Raw genomic sequence first — 19,759 nt, forward strand, 5'->3', positions numbered from 1 at the left:
CACCCCCAGTGTTAACCCCTTCCCTGTCAGTGCCATTTATACAGTATGAAGAGGCCATACAGCAGGAGAGGAACCTACATATGCTCAGTACTTGCTGTACCATGTGAGTGCATTTCATATTGATTCATTTTCCTTTAATAAAAACTATAATACATAGGGATGCACCGAAATTTCGGCCACTGAAATTATCGGCCGAAAATGAGCCTATCCCATTTCGGCCGATAATGGGTTAACATTGCCGAAATTAATATGGCCGCCGTGAGGAAGGAGGAGGGCGCAGCGCAGGGCAAGTTTTAAAAGTCCTGCCTCTGGCCGGCCGCCCGCCTCTCAATGACGTCCCTACTACTACGATCTGTGCATTAATGAAGTGACATACCAGGCGGGAGGGCAGGGCGGGCAGCCGCTAATAGATAGAACTATGTGATCCTTCCCTGTCAGCTCAGCGGGACTGTGTGTGAATGAGAACTGACCTGACACCGGGCGGGGCGAGCGGCCGCTAATAACTAGAACTATGTGAGAGCTTCACTTCCCTGTCAGGCACGTATCTCCTCTGACAGGGAAGTGAAGCTCTCACATAGTTCTGGTTATTAAAGGCCGCTCGCCCCGCCCCCCCCGCCCGGTGTCAGGTCAGTTCTCATTCACACACAGTCCCGCTGAGCTGACAGGGAAGGATCACATAGTTCTATCCATTAGCGGCCGCTCGCCCCGCCCGGAGTGTCAGTTAATTCATGTACATCGTGCTGCTGACAGGGAATTGAAGAGAAGTGAAAGGCTCACATAGTGACAGCTATTAGCGGCCGCTCGCCCACCCTCCTGCCCGGTGTGTCACTTCATTCATGTACAGATCGTAGTAGTGACATCACCGGGAGGCGGGCGGCCGGCCAGAGGCGGGACTTTTGAATAATGGACACCGGAGGAGCTGAGTAGGAGAGGGACGCTGATGCGGGGGAGGGGGGGTGATAGCTGAGACAGCTTACCATTGGTATTAGTATTAATTATGCAGCATGAGGAGTTAATGTATTGTCACTGCTGGTCACTGCTGCATTAGTGACCGACCAGTGGCAGTTAATTAACCCCTTTGTGCTGCATTAGTGCAACCAGTATCGGTGTTAATTAACACTGATACTGGTTGCACTAATGCAGCACAAAGGGGTTAATTAGCTGCCACTGGTTGGTCACTAATGCATCAGTGACCAGCAGTGGCAATACATTAACTCCTCATGCTTCATAATACAAATACCATTGGTAATTAAATTAACCTCTTGTCAACCCATCACAGTACATATACTGTGACAGGGTGGCAGCGACAGGTGTACGTCGCTGCCTGTTTTTGGTGTATGCCCCTGTTCCATCTATATTTTAAAATTATTTGGGGGAAAAAGTCATTTTCGGTTTCGGTTTTCGGCCAAGGGCATCCTGCATTTTCGGTTTCGGCCCAAAATTTTCGTTTCGGTGCATCCCTAATAATACACTAGGTTGATGTGCGCCTGGTTTTGTTTATCTTTTATACAGTAACAGTGCATATTATTTATTGCTGATTACTGTATTAATGTCACTGGTCCCCAAAAAGTGTCAAAAATTTCAGAGGTCTGATCTGTCCCCTGCAATGTCGCAGTCCTGCTAAAAATTGCTGATCGCCGCCATTACTAATAAAAACAAAAAAATTAAAGTCCAAAAATCTATCCCTTAGTTTGTAAACGCTATAACTTTTTGCGCAAACCTATTTAAAATACGCTTTTTGTAATTTTTTTTTTAACCACAAATATGTAGCAGAAATACAAATTGGCCTATAATAAATATATATATATATATATATATATATATATATATATATATATATATATATATATATATATAATATATGTGTGTGTGCGTATGTGTTGTAGCTCATGGGTAAAAAAAAGGCATCTTTTAGTTAAGATCAAGTAGTTTCATTACACCGCTATTAACCCATAGAACATTGCATGAGCCTCGCCATCGTCCATTCCAGTGGACTACGTCCCGGTATGTCTAACCGGTTTGCACATCATTTTTTCATATTTACCTGGGCAGCCTCTACATTGGTAAATAAAGCATTTTTTCTAAAGAGTTTTTTTTTTTTTTTTTTTATGCTTTGCATAGTTGGGACGTATTCAAATGAGTTTTATTGCTGTCTTCGACCCGGTTGGAGAGGTTTCTCATTGCTTCCTTTAGGACCCTAGCTTTAGGACAGGAAGGGAGGGAAAATCTCCCCCAGTATTGGACAGCAATCAAAATCTAACCTTTCCATGGTATTTTCAAAGCTTAAAATATATCTAAATGCAAAACCTCTTTTTTTTTTTTTATTATTTTGTGGAGAGGGAATAGAGGATTTGTCATTTTTTTATTGTTGTCTGTGCCTTCTCTATTTGTCCTTTTTACCATTATCATTGAAAGTGAAACTAAAAGAAAATCCCAAATTTTGGGTTGTCCCAAAGTAATAATGGGAACACTAGTTATGATCTGGGGGTCCTCAAGAAATTCCAGGAATTTGCAGAGATTTCTTCTCACTTCATGTTTGGCTATGGGACCGGAAGTGAGGGAAAGCATGCACAATCGGACACAGCTGGTGGAAAAATATTTGATCGGGTTTATAACCCTCTCTTAAGCTGGGATACACACTATACAACTTTTGTTGTTTGATTTCCTTTAGATTTACCTTCAACCATCTAGTGCAAGGGCCTGCCTGATTGCATACACATTGAAAGTGTTTAGGTTTGACCTCATATTATATGGTTTTGGTAAATCCAAAGGAAAAAATCTATAGAAAATTGTATAATGTGTATCTAGCTTTATTCTATCCAAAATAAAAGAAAAAAAATTGGCTATAGTTCTACTTAAAAAAAAGTTTTGATTGCAGTTGAACTTTATTGTATGTTTAGATTTATCCAGTTAGCTTTGTCATAATTTTTTTGTTTTTGGTTTGCAGTTGTGATGCTGATCCATCGGCTCTTGCAAAATATGTTCTTGCTTTGGTGAAAAAGGATAAAAATGACGGAGAACTGAAGGCACTGTGCATTGATCAGCTTGATGTTTTTCTTCAAAGAGGTACCATTTCTTCAAAGCTTGTTTTTTTTTTTTTTCTTTTTTCTGTCCGTTAACACATGCACAGTATTGTGTAGACTAATTAGGTTACTATTTCTGTACGAGAAAGGTCTGCTATTTATGTGGCCCCAATACGCATGGGATAGAATACAAATAGTTTGCGGTTCCTCCCTGTAGTCCTCATTTCATTTATAATGCATTCTTTTAATTTAATTTCATTCTATTCATGCTGAGCTCCAGTTTTTAGATAAGTGTAAATCGTTCATTTGGACCAAGTTGGTCTTCTCACCTTTACTAACAGATGCAGCGGCTGTGAACTGTATGTAGCTTTAGCTTTTGTTCCATCAGGGTGGGGATGAGCGCTGCTCAGCCATTCACAGGGAAGCTTTGTATTTTATGAATGAAAGAAATAAAGTATCCGTTGATAGGCAGAGAGGTTAGTAGATGTCACAATCTCTACCTCAGCCAATCAGAGGAATATTTTTATTCATACAAGGTTCCCTGTGAATGGCTGAGCACAGAACAGCCCCAATAATTTTTGTTTTGGAGCTGGAAGTTCCTGTGTGTTGCTTGAACACAGCACTGTATGTAGCTGAGGCTATTTACACTTTATACGGCGCTCACAGCCACTGCATCTATTAGTGAAGGTAATGGTTCTTGTGGACCAGCTTGGTCCAAACTAACTTAAAATTTCACTTGACAGCTAGAGATCAGCTTCATTTGGTAATTAGGCATGTGAGTTCCTCATTCGTTTCATAGAACATCTGAATTATTGGAATAATATTGCTTAGCTTAATAGATGATAAAATATTTTTACTGTGCAGTGAGTATTTGCTGAAAAAGCAGTGAACACAGTGTGAAATCCTTCTGCTCAATTTGCAATGACTGGGTTATACAGTCCCTTCTTTTTTACCAACAAAATATTAAAATTTCAGGTAACTCATGATAGTAACTATGAGCCCAAATGCTTCTTTGATTTGTGGTGTCCAGGGTTTTCAGAGCGGTCTGTGACAACCTCAAGCAAGGAGCTCCAGAAAAAGAGCTTCATTTTTGTTCAGTTTAAGCACATAAAGCATCAGGAGTTCCACTAGATGTTTTATTTGTGTATTTTAACTGTTGCTGCTACATTTTCACTTTGGCTCGGTTCACACTGATGTGATATAGGATCCGACTTGTGAGACCTCAAGTCAGATGATGTGAAATTTAATGTTTCCCTATGAGAGCTGTCTTCACTGATACTACAGAAGTCTGCCCAACTTTAGAAAAGGTTCCTGCACTACTTTGGTCCGATTTTGATACGACTTCAAGGCCACAGAGTGTATAAAGTCACATCAAAGTCAGGCTTTGGAGTCAGGCTACTGGAAACCGAGCCTTAGACCCCGTTCACACTGGGGCGATGCTACTTGCCGGGGCGACCTCACAGGTCGCGGTGCGCAGCTCGCACCGCGACCTCGGAGCGGCTGGCACGGACTTCATAACATTGAAGTCAATGCAGGTCACTCCGGGTCGCCCCAAAGAAGCCCTGGACCCTTTTTCTAAGTCGGAGCGACTTGTGTCGCTTCTATTAGAAGGGGTCCACAGCTTCTCTATGGCAGGCGACCTGTCAGGCGACCAGGTCGCCTGACAGGTCGCCCCAGTGTGAACGGGGTCTAAGAGTAATTTTTGTCCCCAGGCCTTCTGAAGTATAAACAAATCATAAATACTTTTCAGCTTCTATATTTCTTTTTTTATTTATGTTCACATATGTTGTTTTTTTTTTAACACATTTTAGAGACCCAAGGCTTTGTGGATAAATTATTTGAAGCTGTGAACACCAAAAGTTACCTCCCACCCCCTGAGCCTACATCAACAGTTACTGTAAGAGAAGATGCATTGGAACATCAAGAAAGAGAAGTGAGAAGGGAAGAGGTATACTTTTATAGATTGTGAATCTCTTTTTATGCTTCTAAAATAGCAGCGTTCTGAATGTTTTAATGGGCAGTTCACATGACAATAAATGTATTGTATGAAATGTAGATCAGTAGCAGTCTGTTAAGTGTTAAACTGCTGAGTTAGCTTGGATCGCTGTCTCCTGCTTGAGTCGCAACATTCCCATGAGTTGTCTTTACTCCTTAAGAGCCGGTTCACACTGGGGCGACTTGTCAGGCGACCTGGTCGCCTGACAAGTCGCCGTGGGTCGCCTGCCATAGATTAGCACAGGACCCGTTCTAATAGGAGCGACACAAGTCGCTCCGACATAGAAAAAGGGTCCTGTACTACTTTGGAGCGACCTGCATTCACTTCAATGATATGAAGTCTGTGCATGCCGCTCCGAGGTCGCGGTGCGCGCTGTGCACCGTGACTTCACAGGTCGCCCCGGCAAGTCGGGTCGCTCCTATTTGATTCGGCTCTTAGGCTTAACTCTTTAGAGGCTTTTTATTCTGTAGCAATCTGTTCAACTAAACACTGTTTAAAACTGCTTGGTTAACTATGAAGTTAGGTTTACATCACAGACGGCAGAATGACTAGCAGGCAAAATGTCAAATCTCCTGTTCTCCACATTATTTACTTTGAGCAAATCTGTGATGAGTAGGGCTTTGCCCTTTTTGACCAGGACTTCTGCTTGGTGCTTACAATTCTGGCTTCCTCCTAAGAGCTAATCATTCCAATCCTGGCTGCGTCACTGAAGGACAGGGGAGCTGCACCAGATTAAAAAAGGATGACCCATTCTGCAAATGGCAAAAACAATAAATAAAACACACTAGCCTATATGGCTGCAGCATCGGCATGATGTCCCCCCGCCAACTCTAAGCCTGAGAACTGAGCGATCACGTGACCGCTCAGGTCTCCTCTGACCACCCTGCTGGGCAATTTCACTGGAGTGCTGGGCAAGAGAGGCTGGCTCAGGCTCTGTGGTGCAATTGGGCATCTGGGTGGTTCCCGACATTATTGTTTGGGATACAACCAGAGGCTGGAGCGGCTCAGTTACGTCAGCTGACTGCTGTCAGCTGATTCTGGGTCACAGGAGTGCAACAGTAAGTGCACCCACAAGTGACGTATGGCCAAAAGAGTTTGGTCATACTTCACTTTTAGTCATTTCATGGAGTACTTTAAGGAACACATGTCTCTCCTCTTTGCTGCTCTTGATTCACTCCTATTTTCTTTAAAATTGAGGCTTTCTTGTGGTGAGAGGGATTATACAGGCTTTCCTTTTTAGCTTTGTTTGTCAGTGTCTGGTCTCCTGAATGCAACACCGTTCTCGAATAGCAAAAAAGAATTTCCGGTATGTTAAAAATCCATTTTCTCTTACGTCCTCCGACAGTCGCCGCCTCTTCATATTCGTCACATATGGGGTATTAGACTTTGCTCCGAAGGAGTAGCTAGGCAACAGAATATGTTAACAATAAAGCTTTAACATATCCCACCCTCAAGGGGTGGTCCCCTCAGTCAATACCCTCCTACTTCCTGCAACCATATCTCAGTTTTTAATGTCTAGCTTGTCAGGAGTGGCTGGCTCTCTCTGTGCTGGGACTTTTTGTCCCAGACTCTTTCTTCTTTTTGATATTTTGTTTGAGTTTTCTCTCTACCTTTACTTAGCTGTTATTTTTGTCAGCATTAGTTAGTTCTTCGGACGAAGAGGATCATGCGGACTGGGTCTCGGGCTGATCCCCCTGGTCGCAGGTCGTGGGTCAGTGGCTTCCCAGTCTGCCATCGAGCGTTCAGCCAGGTTACGCTCCTGGCACAGTGAACGACCCATCCCTGTTCGGTGCAGGGATGATTGGTGAGGTGGCTACCTCACCGGACGCTGTGCGGTTTCTGAACCGCCATTGTGTGCGTCTTGAATTGCGACTCTCCCTGCCTCATGTGCAGCGGCTTGTTCGCCTGTGCGGGTTCCCCACGCCATGTGAGGTAAGTGTATCTATGTGGGGACCTGTCTGTCTGGGGGGGGTCTCAGTCTGGGACTGTGTAACCTGCCTTTAATCACACTGCTTGTCTCCCTATCTCTCGGCTGCATGCTGTGGGCTGCAAGGGGGGGGGGGGAGCTGTATGACACTGAGTATGTCAGGCTGGGCAGTGTGAGGAGCTGTGTGCTGTGGGGCATGTTTTTAATGGCATGTTGGGGCATATACAGCGATCGCTGCGGCGATCTAACATGTATCCATATAATGGGATAATATTGTGTGTGATTTTATGCACTGTGGAGCGGCGATTTCGGCGCCAAACGACGGCATTTTACCGGCGCCCGCTCCGGCCGCATGGTTTACATGCACGGCGGCCATTTTCTTGTAGCCTCCATAGGCTTACATAGAGCGCCCTGGCAGCATCACTTCCTCTCTCCTGGAAGCACCGATCGAGGCAGCAGCAGCAGCGGAGTCTCCTCAGGTTTTATCCTTCTATTCCTGTGTTCCATTGCCTGTATTCAGTCTGTATATTCCCTGTGGGGGTCTCATTGTGCCTGAGTGTGGTGCGGTGGGCTGCGCTTGCCGCGCTTGCTGTAAGGGGGCAGTTAACCCTTGGTTGTCTGGCATACAGGGGCAATGGATTCTCAGGAGGGCAAGTTTCCCACAGTATTGGTGGAAAGCCAGGGGACCGCTGTTTCCCCCCCAGGGGGGGATTTAGCCACTATTGTGGCTGGCCTTGCTGCACAGGTGCAAATGCTGGTGGTTGCTCAATCTGCTAAACGGCCCAGAGTTGCTCTGTCCTCTGATTCTGAGGGTGAAGGTGATGGGGCTGTTCTGGCGGGGACCCCCCTATCGGGGTCCCGCTCCTCTCTTGATCTAGTGGGGTCTGAGGTAGAGGCTGAAGTTGAGGGGGTTGATAATTCTCCCCCTGGCTCGCCTGAAGAGCTTGCAATCATGGATGAGTTGATTGCTTCCATTAAGCAGACGCTACGTTTGCAGGACGAGGTGTGTCCCCCAGCTGCCTTGGCGGCTTATGGGACGCAGAGAAAACGCAGGACGCCGCAGGTTTTTCCCTGCAATGCTGATTTTCAGCGCGCTGTTAAGGACCAATGGCGCGATTTGCGCAAGCCTTTTGCGGTACCAAGTAAATTTAAGCTGCGTTATCCTTTCTCGCCTGCCACTGATGAACGGTGGTGTGTGCCTCCGCCAGTGGATCATGCTATTGCGGTTTTGAACAAAGCCACTGCGATCCCTGCAGAGGGATCCCCTGTTTTCCGTGATGCCACGGATAGGAGACTGGAGTCTCTTGCCCGTCATACTTATTCTGTTACGGGTTCTATGCTTAAGGCTCTGTTTGCTTCTCTCATGGCGGCCCAGGCGATCGCAAGTTGGACGCAGATGCTTAGGCGCGTCCTAGTGGCCGATTCGGCCTCGGCGGCGACCCTGGATATGGTGGATCAGATCCACCAGGGTGTCATGTATCTGTGTGATGCGGACCTGGACCTGATTCCGTTGGCCGCGCGTGTGCACAGCGTGGCGGTGTTGTCTCGCCGCCTGGTTTGGTTGAAATGTTGGTCGGTGGACCAATCTTCGCGTAAAACCTTAGCCAATCTGCCTTATGATGGGTCTCGCCTTTTTGGGGAGTCCCTGGATGTGTTGATTAAGGGGATTACCGGGGGTAAGAGCACTCTCTTGCCCCATTTCCCCAAGGCTAAGGGGGCTTCTGGGAAGAAGCATGCTCATTTTCGGCCCCCTCAGGGGTCCTTTCGTGCCTTTCGGCCGCACTACAAGGGCAAACCGTTCAAGGGCCAAGGCTCTCAGAAGAAGCCCTGGTCTGGGAAACAGAAGTCCGGTCAATCCGGACCTGCGGCCCATAACAGTTCGGCCTGAAGGGGCGCCCTCACCCAGTTTTGGGGTGGGGGGACGCTTGCTCGGTTTTCTTCAGCCCTGGTTGGCCCGTGTGAGGGACAGATGGGTTCTGGAAATCGTTCGATCTGGTTACAAGATCGAGTTTCTCTCTCGGCCGGAGAGCAGATTTTTTCCCTCAAATCTTCAACTGTCTCCAGAGCGCCTGCGGGATCTGCACCTGGCGGTGCGGGACCTGAGGGCTCAGGGAGTGGTGGTTCCGGTGCCTCATCGGGACAGATTTCGGGGGTTTTATTCCAATCTGTTCACCGTGCCCAGGAAGGAGGGCAAGGTTCGTCCGATTCTGGACTTGAAAGCTCTGAACCGCTCTGTGCGAGTTCGCAAGTTCCGCATGGAATCCCTGCGCTCGGTGGTGGCTGCCCTGGTTCCGGGGGAATTCATGGCCTCCATCGATTTGAAGGATGCGTACCTTCACATCCCCATATTCGAGGGTCATCAGAAGTACCTTCGATTTGCCATTGCGGAGGATCACTACCAGTTTGTGGCGTTGCCCTTTGGGCTCGCCTCGGCTCCGCGGGTCTTCACCAAGGTGCTTGCACCGGTTCTGGCATTATTGAGAGCCCAGGGCATTTCTGTCCTGGGGTATCTGGACGACATTCTGGTTCGGTCTGCAACCAGACAGGGTCTGGAGAAGGACCTGTCTGTCACAATGCAAACTCTGCAGGAGTTCGGTTGGACGATAAATGTTCCAAAGTCGACACTGAGTCCGTCGGTTCGTCTCCCCTATCTGGGAATGTTACTGGACTCGGTGCAGGCGAAGGTCTTCCCGCCGGAAGACAAACTCAGGACTCTTCAGGAGGAAGTCAGGTCCCTCAGGGACGTTCCACACTCGTCTCTGCGGACGGGTATGAGATGTTTGGGATTGATGGTCTCGGCCTTCGAGGCGATTCCTTTCGCGCAGTTTCACACGCGGGGTCTCCAAGCGGAGATCCTGTCCAGGTGGGACGGGCGACCTCAATCTCTGGATCTTCAGATCTCGTTGAGTCATCGCACCAGGGAAAACCTTCTGTGGTGGCTCCAGTCCCCGTTGGTGTCCGGGGGCAAGTCGTTTCGTCCGATCTCGTGGACGATAATCACCACGGATGCCAGCCTGTCGGGCTGGGGTGGTGTTCTGGGCGTTCTGTCCGCCCAGGGGACCTGGTCGGAGGGGGAGTCTTCCCTTCCGATCAACATTCTGGAATTGCGTGCGATAAGGCTCTGTCTTCATCGCTGGACGGACCGGCTGCAGGGCTGCCTGGTTCGGGTGCAGACGGACAATGCCACGGCGGTGGCCTACATCAACCACCAAGGGGGCACCAGGAGTGCCCGAGCGGCTCGAGAAGTGGCCGACATTCTGTCTTGGGCCGAGACTCATGTCCCGGCGATAACGGCGGTTCACATTCCGGGAGTGGAGAACTGGCAGGCGGACTATCTGAGTCGCCAGACCCTGGATCAGGGGGAATGGTCTCTCCACCCGGCTGTCTTCCAGATGTTGTGCGCGAAGTGGGGTCTTCCAGATGTGGACCTGTTCGCGTCTCGCCTCAACTACAAGGTGAAGAGGTTCGTGGCAAGGACGCGCGACCCTCGGGCAGACGCGTCGGACGCGTTAGTGGCCCCGTGGCATCAGTACAGGCTGATGTACGCGTTTCACCGATTCAGTTGCTGTCCAGGTTCCTTCGCAGGTTGCACTCGGAACGCAGCACGGTGATTCTTGTGGCACCGGACTGGCCTCGCCGGTCCTGGTACGCAGACCTCGTGAATCTGGCGGTCGACGCTCCTTGGCGTCTGCCTCTTCGAGACGATCTACTGTCTCAAGGACCGATTTACCATCCTGCTTTACAGTCGCTGGCTTTGACGGCCTGGCTGTTGAGACCGAGGTCCTGAAGGAGAAGGGTCTCTCTCCAGAGGTCGTTCATACTTTGATCAACGCGAGGAAGTCTTCCTCGGGGAAGGTTTATTACCGTACTTGGAAGGCCTATTTTGCCTGGTGTGAGTCCAGGGGGTTTTCACCCCGCACGTACTCGGTTTCCCGTGTGCTGTCTTTCCTTCAGACGGGTGTCGATCAGCGTTTGGCGCTGGCTACGATTAAGGGTCAGGTGTCGGCGCTGGCCGTTCTGTTTCAACGTCCCGTGGCTTCCAACTCCTTGGTTGGCGCTTTTATTCAGGGTGTGCGGCATCTGGTTCCTCCTAGGAGGGATCCTTTGCCCCCTTGGGACTTGAATCTAGTTCTATCTGTGTTACAACGTGCTCCTTTTGAACAGATCAGGGAGATCTCGTTGTCTATGTTGTCCAAAAAGGTCGCCTTTTTGGTGGCGATCACTTCGGCTCGCAGAGTGTCGGAACTGGCGGCTTTGTCCTGCAAGTCTCCGTACCTGGTTGTTCATTTGGATAAGGTGGTCTTGCGACCTAATCCTTCTTTTCTACCGAAACGAGTTTCGGAATTCCATCTTAACGAGGATATTGTTTTGCCTTCGTTGTGCACGAAGCCTAAACATCCGAAGGAGGTGAGATTGCACTCTCTGGATGTTGTTCGGGCGATAAGGGTTTACCTTAAATCGACTGAGTCTTTTCGTAAGACTGACTCCTTGTTTGTTCTTCCAGAGGGTCCTCGGAAGGGCATGGCGGCTTCCGCCTCTACCATTGCCAAATGGATCAGGCAGACCATTGAACAGGCCTATGCCTTGCAGGGGAAGGTTCCCCCTGTGCCTGTGAAGGCGCACTCTACTAGATCACTGAGTACGTCTTGGGCCTGCCGTCATGGGGCTTCTGTAGCCCAGGTGTGTAAGGCGGCGACTTGGTCGACCGTACACACTTTCACAAAATTCTACAAAGTAGATGTTCAGGCATCGGCGGATGCTTCCTTTGGCCGCAAGGTTCTTAGTGCGGCTGTTCCATAGGGTCCCTTGTTGGGGACTCCTGGCTGTTGGGATAGTTTTTTGTATCCCCTGGTTTTTTTTTTGTCTTTTCCTGGGTTGTTGCTCCTGTTGAGCACTTATTTTTGCTGTTGCCCAGCTGGTTTCCTTCCTTTGGTAAGGTTCCTTTCTTTGATGTGGAGACTGCGTTGCCTTTTCGGCGCGGATGCGTTTCCCACCCCTCATGTTTGCACTGCTTTGGGACGTCCCCATATGTGACGAATATGAAGAGGCGGCGACTGTCGGAGGACGTAAGAGAAAACGGAATTTTTGTAAAATCTTACCTGTAAAATTCCTTTCTCTGAGTCCTCCGACAGTCGCCGCCCCCACCCCTCTTTTGGGGTTTGAATGTATACTCTACTGCTATTCCACTAAAACTGAGATATGGTTGCAGGAAGTAGGAGGGTATTGACTGAGGGGACCACCCCTTGAGGGTGGGATATGTTAAAGCTTTATTGTTAACATATTCTGTTGCCTAGCTACTCCTTCGGAGCAAAGTCTAATACCCCATATGTGACGAATATGAAGAGGCGGCGACTGTCGGAGGACTCAGAGAAAGGAATTTTACAGGTAAGATTTTACAAAAATTCAGTTTTCTCTTACATCCTCCGACAGTCGCCGCCTCCTCTAAGTCATCACTATTGGGTATTGACTTCCGCTCCGCAGGAGTAGCTAGGCATAAGACTTAAGCCCCGTACACACGTACCGATGGTCGGCATACAAATGTTCCTCTTTTCTCCCCGGGATGTCGGTGTCTGTTGAAAAGTGCAAAGACAGCACAAGGACAGCACAAGAATTTTGTCTGCAGACTTCAGCTGACTGCAGAAGTGATGTCATGTAATGGTTAACTTTCCCTGTGTTTTTAATTTTCTGAGCATGCCCAGTCTTGCAAATCTGCGGTCTGTCGGCCGAATTCTGTACTGACAGGCGAACAATCGTCCGTTCTGGTGTCCGCAGACAAAAATTTTCATGTTTGCAAGAAAGACTTTTGTCCGCGGATTGTGCGCAGACATCTGTCGGAGGCACCATACTAACACGCGTACAATCGGCAGATCTTTCGTCCGCCGACGTTTGTATGCCGACGATCGGTACGTGTGTACGGGCCTTAAGTCAAAAGAACAAAGGCATTTTCATATACACACCCATGGGGGCTGTCCCACTGGTCAATACCCTCCCCTGCATTGACACTCCCAACTCAGTTTGTTTCTGCCTAGCGTCAGGAGTATTTAGGCTTTCCCTGTGCTGGGGCTACAGTCTCAGCCTTCTAATCTTTTTTTATTTGATTTTCTTTTCAAATGTCAGTTTTTTTCTTGTTATACTAGCTGTTTATTTTGTCAGCTTTAGTTTTTAGTGGATTCTTCGGATTAAGATGGATTCATGCGGAGCTGGGATTCGGACTGACCGCCCTGGTTCTCCAGGGCAGAGGGTCAGAGGGACCCCCAGCCCGCCATCGAGCGTTCGGCCATGGTTCGTCCTGGCATTATGAACGACCCATCCCTGCTCGCAGCTGGGATGCAGCTGTGAGGTGGCTACCTCACTGGACTCATCTGCGATATTGCAGTGTAATGTCCTTGGCTAACGGCATTCCCTGTCAGATGAGGACAGCGGCTTTCCGTTCTGAGGGGCACCCCACGCCATCTGGTACAGGTAAGTACTTCTGTGTGGGGCCTCTGTCTGGGGTGGCAGTCCTGTATTGCTGTGTGTCCCCCATGTCTGTGCCTGTGTGCGGCTCCCTGTGGCGATTCCCTGCGGGGGTCTCTTTGTACATGCGGTGCTGTGTATTGTTGGGGGCCCCTTCCCCTGTGTCACTTCGGTGTTTTTTTCTGGGGGTGCAGATGATGTGTGTGGCGGCCGCAGCGGGGGAAAAACCGCGCGGTCCGCCATCTTTACTATGGGCATACATGTCTGCCTTCACTGTGGGCTACATTACATGTTGTTTTGGCGCCATCCGCCGCCATTTTGCGCGTGGCAGACCGATCGTTCTGAGCACATGTTCGGCGGCCATTTTCCCGAAGCCTCCCATTCAGTTCTATAGGCAGCCATTTTCCCTGGGTCCTGCAGCTTATAGTTCCGCCTCTTCTGACCTCACTTCCTTTTCCTCTGAAGCAGCGATCGAGGTGGTAACACTCTGTGGGGCTCTGCAGACTGTCTCTTCCATAACTTTCTGTTTTGTCATTCCTGGCTCAGTTTCTTTTCCTCTTTGGGGGTCTTTAGTCACTGTACAATAGCGGTGGGCTGCGCACTCCGCAGCGGTATTAAAGGGCCAGTACCTTTTTATTGCAGTGTTGTTTTCTAACTTGGGCAATGGATTCTCAGGACAGCAAATTTCCTCCAGCTCTGGTGGGGGACCCCAGTCCTGCTGTGGCCCCTGTTATACCTGATTTGGCCGCCGTAGTGGCGTCTTTAGTGTCCAAAATGGAGGTACTGATGGCTGAACGTTCTGCTAGGAAAAGACCCAGAATATCTATCTCCTCTGATTCAGATGGTGATAGGGCTGCTGCGGCGGGCATGCCCTTTTCAGGGTCTCGCTCATCCTTGGACCTTCTGGGGTCTGAGGGGGAGGCGGAGGTGGAGGGGGATGATGTTTCTCCCCCGGGGTCGCCTGAAGAACGCGCGACCATGGATGAGTTGATTGTTTCTGTTAAAGAAACACTGCACTTGGGAGGATGAGCCCAGTCCTCCGGGCATTGTGTCCTCTTTTGGTACACACAGGACCCGCAAGTCGGCACAGGTTTTTCCCTGCCCCGCTGAGTTTCATTACACTGTGAATGAACTGTGGCGCACTTTAAAACGTCCATTCATGGTTCCTAGTCAGTTTAAACTACTTTATCCCTTTGTGCCGGCTACGGAATCGCGATGGTGTGTGCCTTCACAAGTGGATCACACTGTGGCCTTCTTAAACAAGGCTACCTTGATTCCTACTGAGGAGACCCCGGTATTTCGGGATCCCATGGACAGAAGGGTGGAGTCTCTAGCCCGCCATTCCTACACGGTGGCGGGTTCCTTGCTCAAACCTGTTTTCGCATCCGTTCTGGTGGCTCAGGCGGTGGCTGATTGGACTAAGGTGCTTAGATGCAACCTCGCGTCTGATTCCGCCCCCCCTGCCACGCTGGCTATGGTGGATCAAATTCACCAAGGAGTCATGTATTTGTGCGATGCGGCCTTGAATGAGGCCCCTTTGGTAGCACGCCTATTTAGTGTTGCGGTGCTTAACCGTCGACTGTTCTGGCTGAAGAGCTGGTCGGCTGACCAGAAAACTGTTGCTGATTTTCCTTATGCAGGTTCTCGCCTTTTTGGCGAGGCCTTGGATACCTTGGTAAAAGGTGTCACGGGGGGTAAAAGCACCATGCTGCCCCAGAACCCCAAGAACAAGTCCTTTCGTGGCAAACGGGGTTCCACCTCTCGACCCAATCAAGGGTCCTTTCGGAATCAAACCAAGGGCAAGCCCTTCAAGGGCCAAGGTAGCCAGAAGAAGCCCTGGGCGGGCAAACAGAAGTCCGGCAATGACGGTATGGCGGGTCAATCCGCCTCTGCCTGAAGGGGCGCCCTCACCCGTTTCAGGGGTGGGGGGACGTTTGCGCGGTTTCCTTCAACCTTGGCTGCTCCGAATTCCGGACAGGTGGGTTCAGGAAATCATTCGATCAGGTTACAAGATCACAAGATCAAATTCCTTTCCCGGCCGGCGGACAGATTTTTTCCCTCAAATCTTCATTTGACCCCGGGGCGTCTGCAGGACCTGCATCAAGCGGTGCAGGACCTCCTTGCCCAGGGGGTGATTGTCCCGGTGCCTCATCGGGACAGGTTTCGGGGGTTTTATTCTAATCAGTTCACTGTGCCCAGAAAGGAGGGCAAGGTACGTCCTATTCTGGACCTAAAAGCGCTGAACTGCTTCGTGCGTGTTTGGACGTTCCGTATGGAATCTCTCCATTCAGTGGTGGCCTCCCTGAGCCCAGGGGAATTCCTGGCCTCTATAGACTTGAAGGATGCGAACCTGCACATCCCCATTTTCGAGGGTCACCAGAGGTACCTTCGTTTCGCAATCGCGGAGGGCCACTATCAGTTTGTGGCGTTACCTTTCGGTCTCGCTTCGGCTCCAAGGGTCTTTACCAAAAGTGTTGGCGCCTGTTCTGGGCCTGCTCAGGGCACAGGGCATTGCGGTCTTGGGGTATCTGGACGATCTCCTCTTAAGATCGAGTGTCAGCCAGAACCTAATGCGCGATCTGTCCACCACGGTACAGACGCTCCAGGAGTCCGGATGGACCATCAACGTACAGAAGTCGACCTTGTCTCCTTCGGTTCGTCTTCCCTATCTGGGAATAATCCTGGACTCTGCTCAGGTAAAGGTGTTCTTGCCGGAGGACAAGCTCCGGACCCTGCAGGACGAGATCCAGGTCCCTAAGGGACGATCCGTCTTCGTCGCTCAGGACCTGCATGCGGTCCCTGGGGTTGATGGCATCAGCCTTCGAGGCGATACCCTTTGCTCAGTTTCACACACGGTCCCTTCAAGCGGAGATCCTGGCCAGGTGGGACAGACTACCTCAGTCCTTGGATCTGAGTGTCTCACTGAGTCGCCGGACCAGAATGGATCTTCTGTGGTGGCTCCAGTCCCCAACAGTGTCAGAAGGAAAATCCTTCCGTCCGTTACTGTGGACGGTGATTACCACCGATGCCAGCCTGTCGGGCTGGGGTGGAGTCCTGGGCAACCTGTCTGCCCAGGGCACTTGGTCGGGGGAGGAATCCTCCCTTCCGATTAATGTGTTGGAATTGAGAGCGATCAAACTCTGTCTCTTCCAGTGGTCGGATCGACTTCGGGGCTGTCCAGTTCAGGTACAGACGGACAATGCTACCGCGGTGGCTTACATCAACCACCAAGGGGGCACCAAGAGTGCCCGGGCGGCCCGGGAGGTGACTGACATTCTGTTTTGGGCCGAGACTTATGTCCCGGCGATTTCAGCAGTTCACATTCCGGGTGTGGAGAATTGGCAGGCCGACTATCTGAGCCGCCAGACCCTGGACCAGGGGGAATGGTCCCTGCACCCGGAGGTTTTCCAAATGCTGTGTGCGAAGTGGGGATCCCCGGGCGTGGATCTGTTCGCGTCTCGGCTAAGCCACAAGGTGCAAAGGTTTGTGGCAAGAACGCGCGATCCTCTGGCAGACGCCTCGGATGCGTTGGTGGCCCCTTGGCATCAGTATCGTCTGATGTATGCCTTTCCTCCGATTCAGTTGTTGTCCAGGTTCCTTCGCAGGTTAGCCTCGGACGCACCTGGTGATTCTGGTGGCGCCGGACTGGCCATGCCGGTCCTGGTACGCTGACGTTGTTCACCTGGCAGTGGCGCCTCCTTGGCGCCTGCCAATGCGGGAAGATCTACTGTCTCAGGGACCGATCTTCCATCCTGCTTTACAGTCGCTGGCTTTAACGGCCTGGCTGTTGAGACCCAGGTCCTGAGAGACAGGGGCCTCTCCCCTGAGGTCATTCCTACTCTGATCAAGGCTAGGAAGACCTCATCTGGTAAAATCTATTACCGTACCTGGAAGGCTTACTTCGCCTGGTGTGAGTCCAGGGGGTTCTCCCCTCGCTCGTACTCGGTATCAGAGTGTTGGCTTTCCTCCAGTCTGGGGTGGACCAGCGTTTGGCGCTGGCCACGATAAAGGGCCAAGTGTCTGCACTGGCTATTCTTTTCCAACGCCCTGTGGCGTCTCATTCCTTAATTCGCACCTGAATTCAAGGTGTACGACATTTGGCTCCTCCCAGGAGGGAGCCTTTACCTCCATGGGACTTGAACTTAGTTCTGTCTGTGTTACAGCGTTCTCCCTTTGAAAACATCAGGGAGATATCGTTGCCTCTGCTGTCTAAGAAGGTTGCCTTTTTAGTGGCGATCACTTCGGCTCGCAGAGTGTCGGAACTGGCGGCGTTGTCTTGCCGCTCTCCTTACTTGGTAATTCACAAGGATAAGGTGGTCTTGCGACCTCATTCGTCTTTTCCTCCTAAGGTGGTCTCTGAGTTCCACCTTAATGAGGACATTGTCCTGCCTTCGCTTTGTACGAAGCCTAAGCATCCTAAGGAGGTTGCTTTGCATTCCTTGGATGTTGTCAGGGCGATCATGGTTTACCTGTCGTCTACGGAGTCTTTTCGGAAGACGGATTCCCTCTTTGTCCTTCCTGAGGGACCTTGGAAGGGCATGGCTGCGTCTGCAGCGACCATTGCCAAATGGATCAGACAGACCATTGAACAGGCTTATGCTTTGACGGAACGGGTTCCACCCTTCCCTGTTAAGGCGCACTCTACCAGATCTTTGAGTGCGTTCTGGGCCTATTGGCATCTTGCCTCAGTGGCCCAGGTGTGTAAGGCTGCGACTTGGTCGTCAGTGCACACCTTTTCCAAATCCTATAAGGTGGATGTTCTGGCATCAGCTGATGCCTCCTTTGGCCGCAACGTTCTCAGTGCGGCAGTGCCATAGGGGACCCTTGTTTTTTTGTGGGTCCCTGGCTTTTGTGGTGTTATCCCCTGGGTTATTTGCTTTCCTGGGCTGTTGCTCCTGTTGAGCCTTGTTTTCTATTGCCCAGAAGGTTCTCTTACTGTGCGTGCAAGGTTCCTTTCTCTGATGTGGGTACTGCGTTGCCTTTTCTACGGTTGCGTCTCCCACCCCTCATGTCTACACTGCTTTGGGACATCCCAATAGTGATGACTTAGAGGAGGCGGCGACTGTCGGAGGACGTAAGAGAAAACCAAATTTTTGTAAAATCTTACCTGTAAAATTCCTTTCTCTGAGTCCTCCGACAGTCGCCGCCCCCGCCCCTTTTTGGGGTTGTTTTCTTACCTACTGCTATTCTACCAAACTGAGTTGGGAGTGTCACTGCAGGGGGGGTATTGACCAGTGGGACAGCCCCCATGGGTGTGTATATGCAAATGCCTTTGTTCTTTTGACTAAGTCTTTTATGCCTAGCTACTCCTGCGGAGCGGAAGTCAATACCCAATAATACCCAATAGTAATGACTTGGAGGAGGCGGCGACTGTCGGAGGACTCAGAGAAAGGAATTTTACAGGTAAGATTTTACAAAAATTCAGTTTTTTTTCATGACTTCAGCGGGATTTCAGGTTAAGAGCCTCTGTTGACTGGCATTTGTTCAGGCCAGATGGACTTTGCATTCCCATAGAAGTCTATGGGAATGCATAGCGTAGTTAAAACAACTGGTCAGAAGGAGGTTGAATGACCCTGTCAATTAATTCTGAATGATCTATGAATTGTGTCAGACTGATGCTACTAACAGAAGTCTTAACTCTCCTGAATTCAGGCCAGTACCATATTCTGGTATTTTGTGATTGGTTCCAATACTAATAATTCGCATTTGCACGTATGAACTTGATGAAGGCTGCCGATAAATACATCTACTTTCCTTTTGGCAAATACATTAATTTGTGTCTTTTTGACTCTGTTAAGTATTTACATTTGTATTTCCTTTTAGTCTAGAGATGAAGAAAGGGAGAGAAGAGGCTCAAGAAGAACTAATCATAGTCCCCAGCCTTCGAGTACTCGTCATAGAGAAAACCGGTAACTTGATCTTAATGGCAGTGGAAACCCCTCTCTTGTGTTTTTTTTCTTTTTCAATTTCCAAAAAATGAAGGCTCATTGCTACTTTGATCTATCAAGAAAAGTGGAGTGGATGTCCTTTAAATTGTTCTGTGTTTTTGTCATTGTGTAACTGCATTTCTCACTTGTGCAAGGTGATTAGTTCAAGATCTTGGCCCACTTTCCTACTATCACTTTTGTATCAAAGTATAAGTTCACTTTTTAAAAAATAAATGCACATTTTTTTACAGGTTAAAAAAAGAATGTTAATTTATAATTTTTTGCTGCAGGAGCCTGTAAAGCATTGCATCAGCGATTAGCAGATCGCTGATGCCATGCATGTCTCCTGTATACTGTCGGTGTACAGTGCATCCGGAAAGTATTTACATCGCTTCACTTTTTCCACATTTTTTTTATGTTGCAGCCTTAT

General features: G+C 49.5%; 1 protein-coding gene across 1 annotated transcript in view; it reads left to right on the forward strand.

Moving 5' to 3' along the window:
- Positions 1–19,759, forward strand: part of RBM26 (RNA binding motif protein 26) — a 187,886-nt gene that overhangs the window by 19,936 nt on the left and 148,191 nt on the right. The window contains exons 2-4 of the mRNA XM_082244533.1: positions 2,948–3,066; positions 4,835–4,971; positions 19,226–19,311. Coding sequence (XP_082100659.1) covers positions 2,948–3,066; positions 4,835–4,971; positions 19,226–19,311 — 342 coding nt within the window. The remainder of the gene's footprint in view (positions 1–2,947; positions 3,067–4,834; positions 4,972–19,225; positions 19,312–19,759) is intronic.

Source organism: Pelophylax lessonae (genome assembly GCF_965119305.1).
Source record: "Pelophylax lessonae genome assembly, chromosome: 2".
Taxonomy (NCBI): Eukaryota; Metazoa; Chordata; class Amphibia; order Anura; family Ranidae; genus Pelophylax; species Pelophylax lessonae.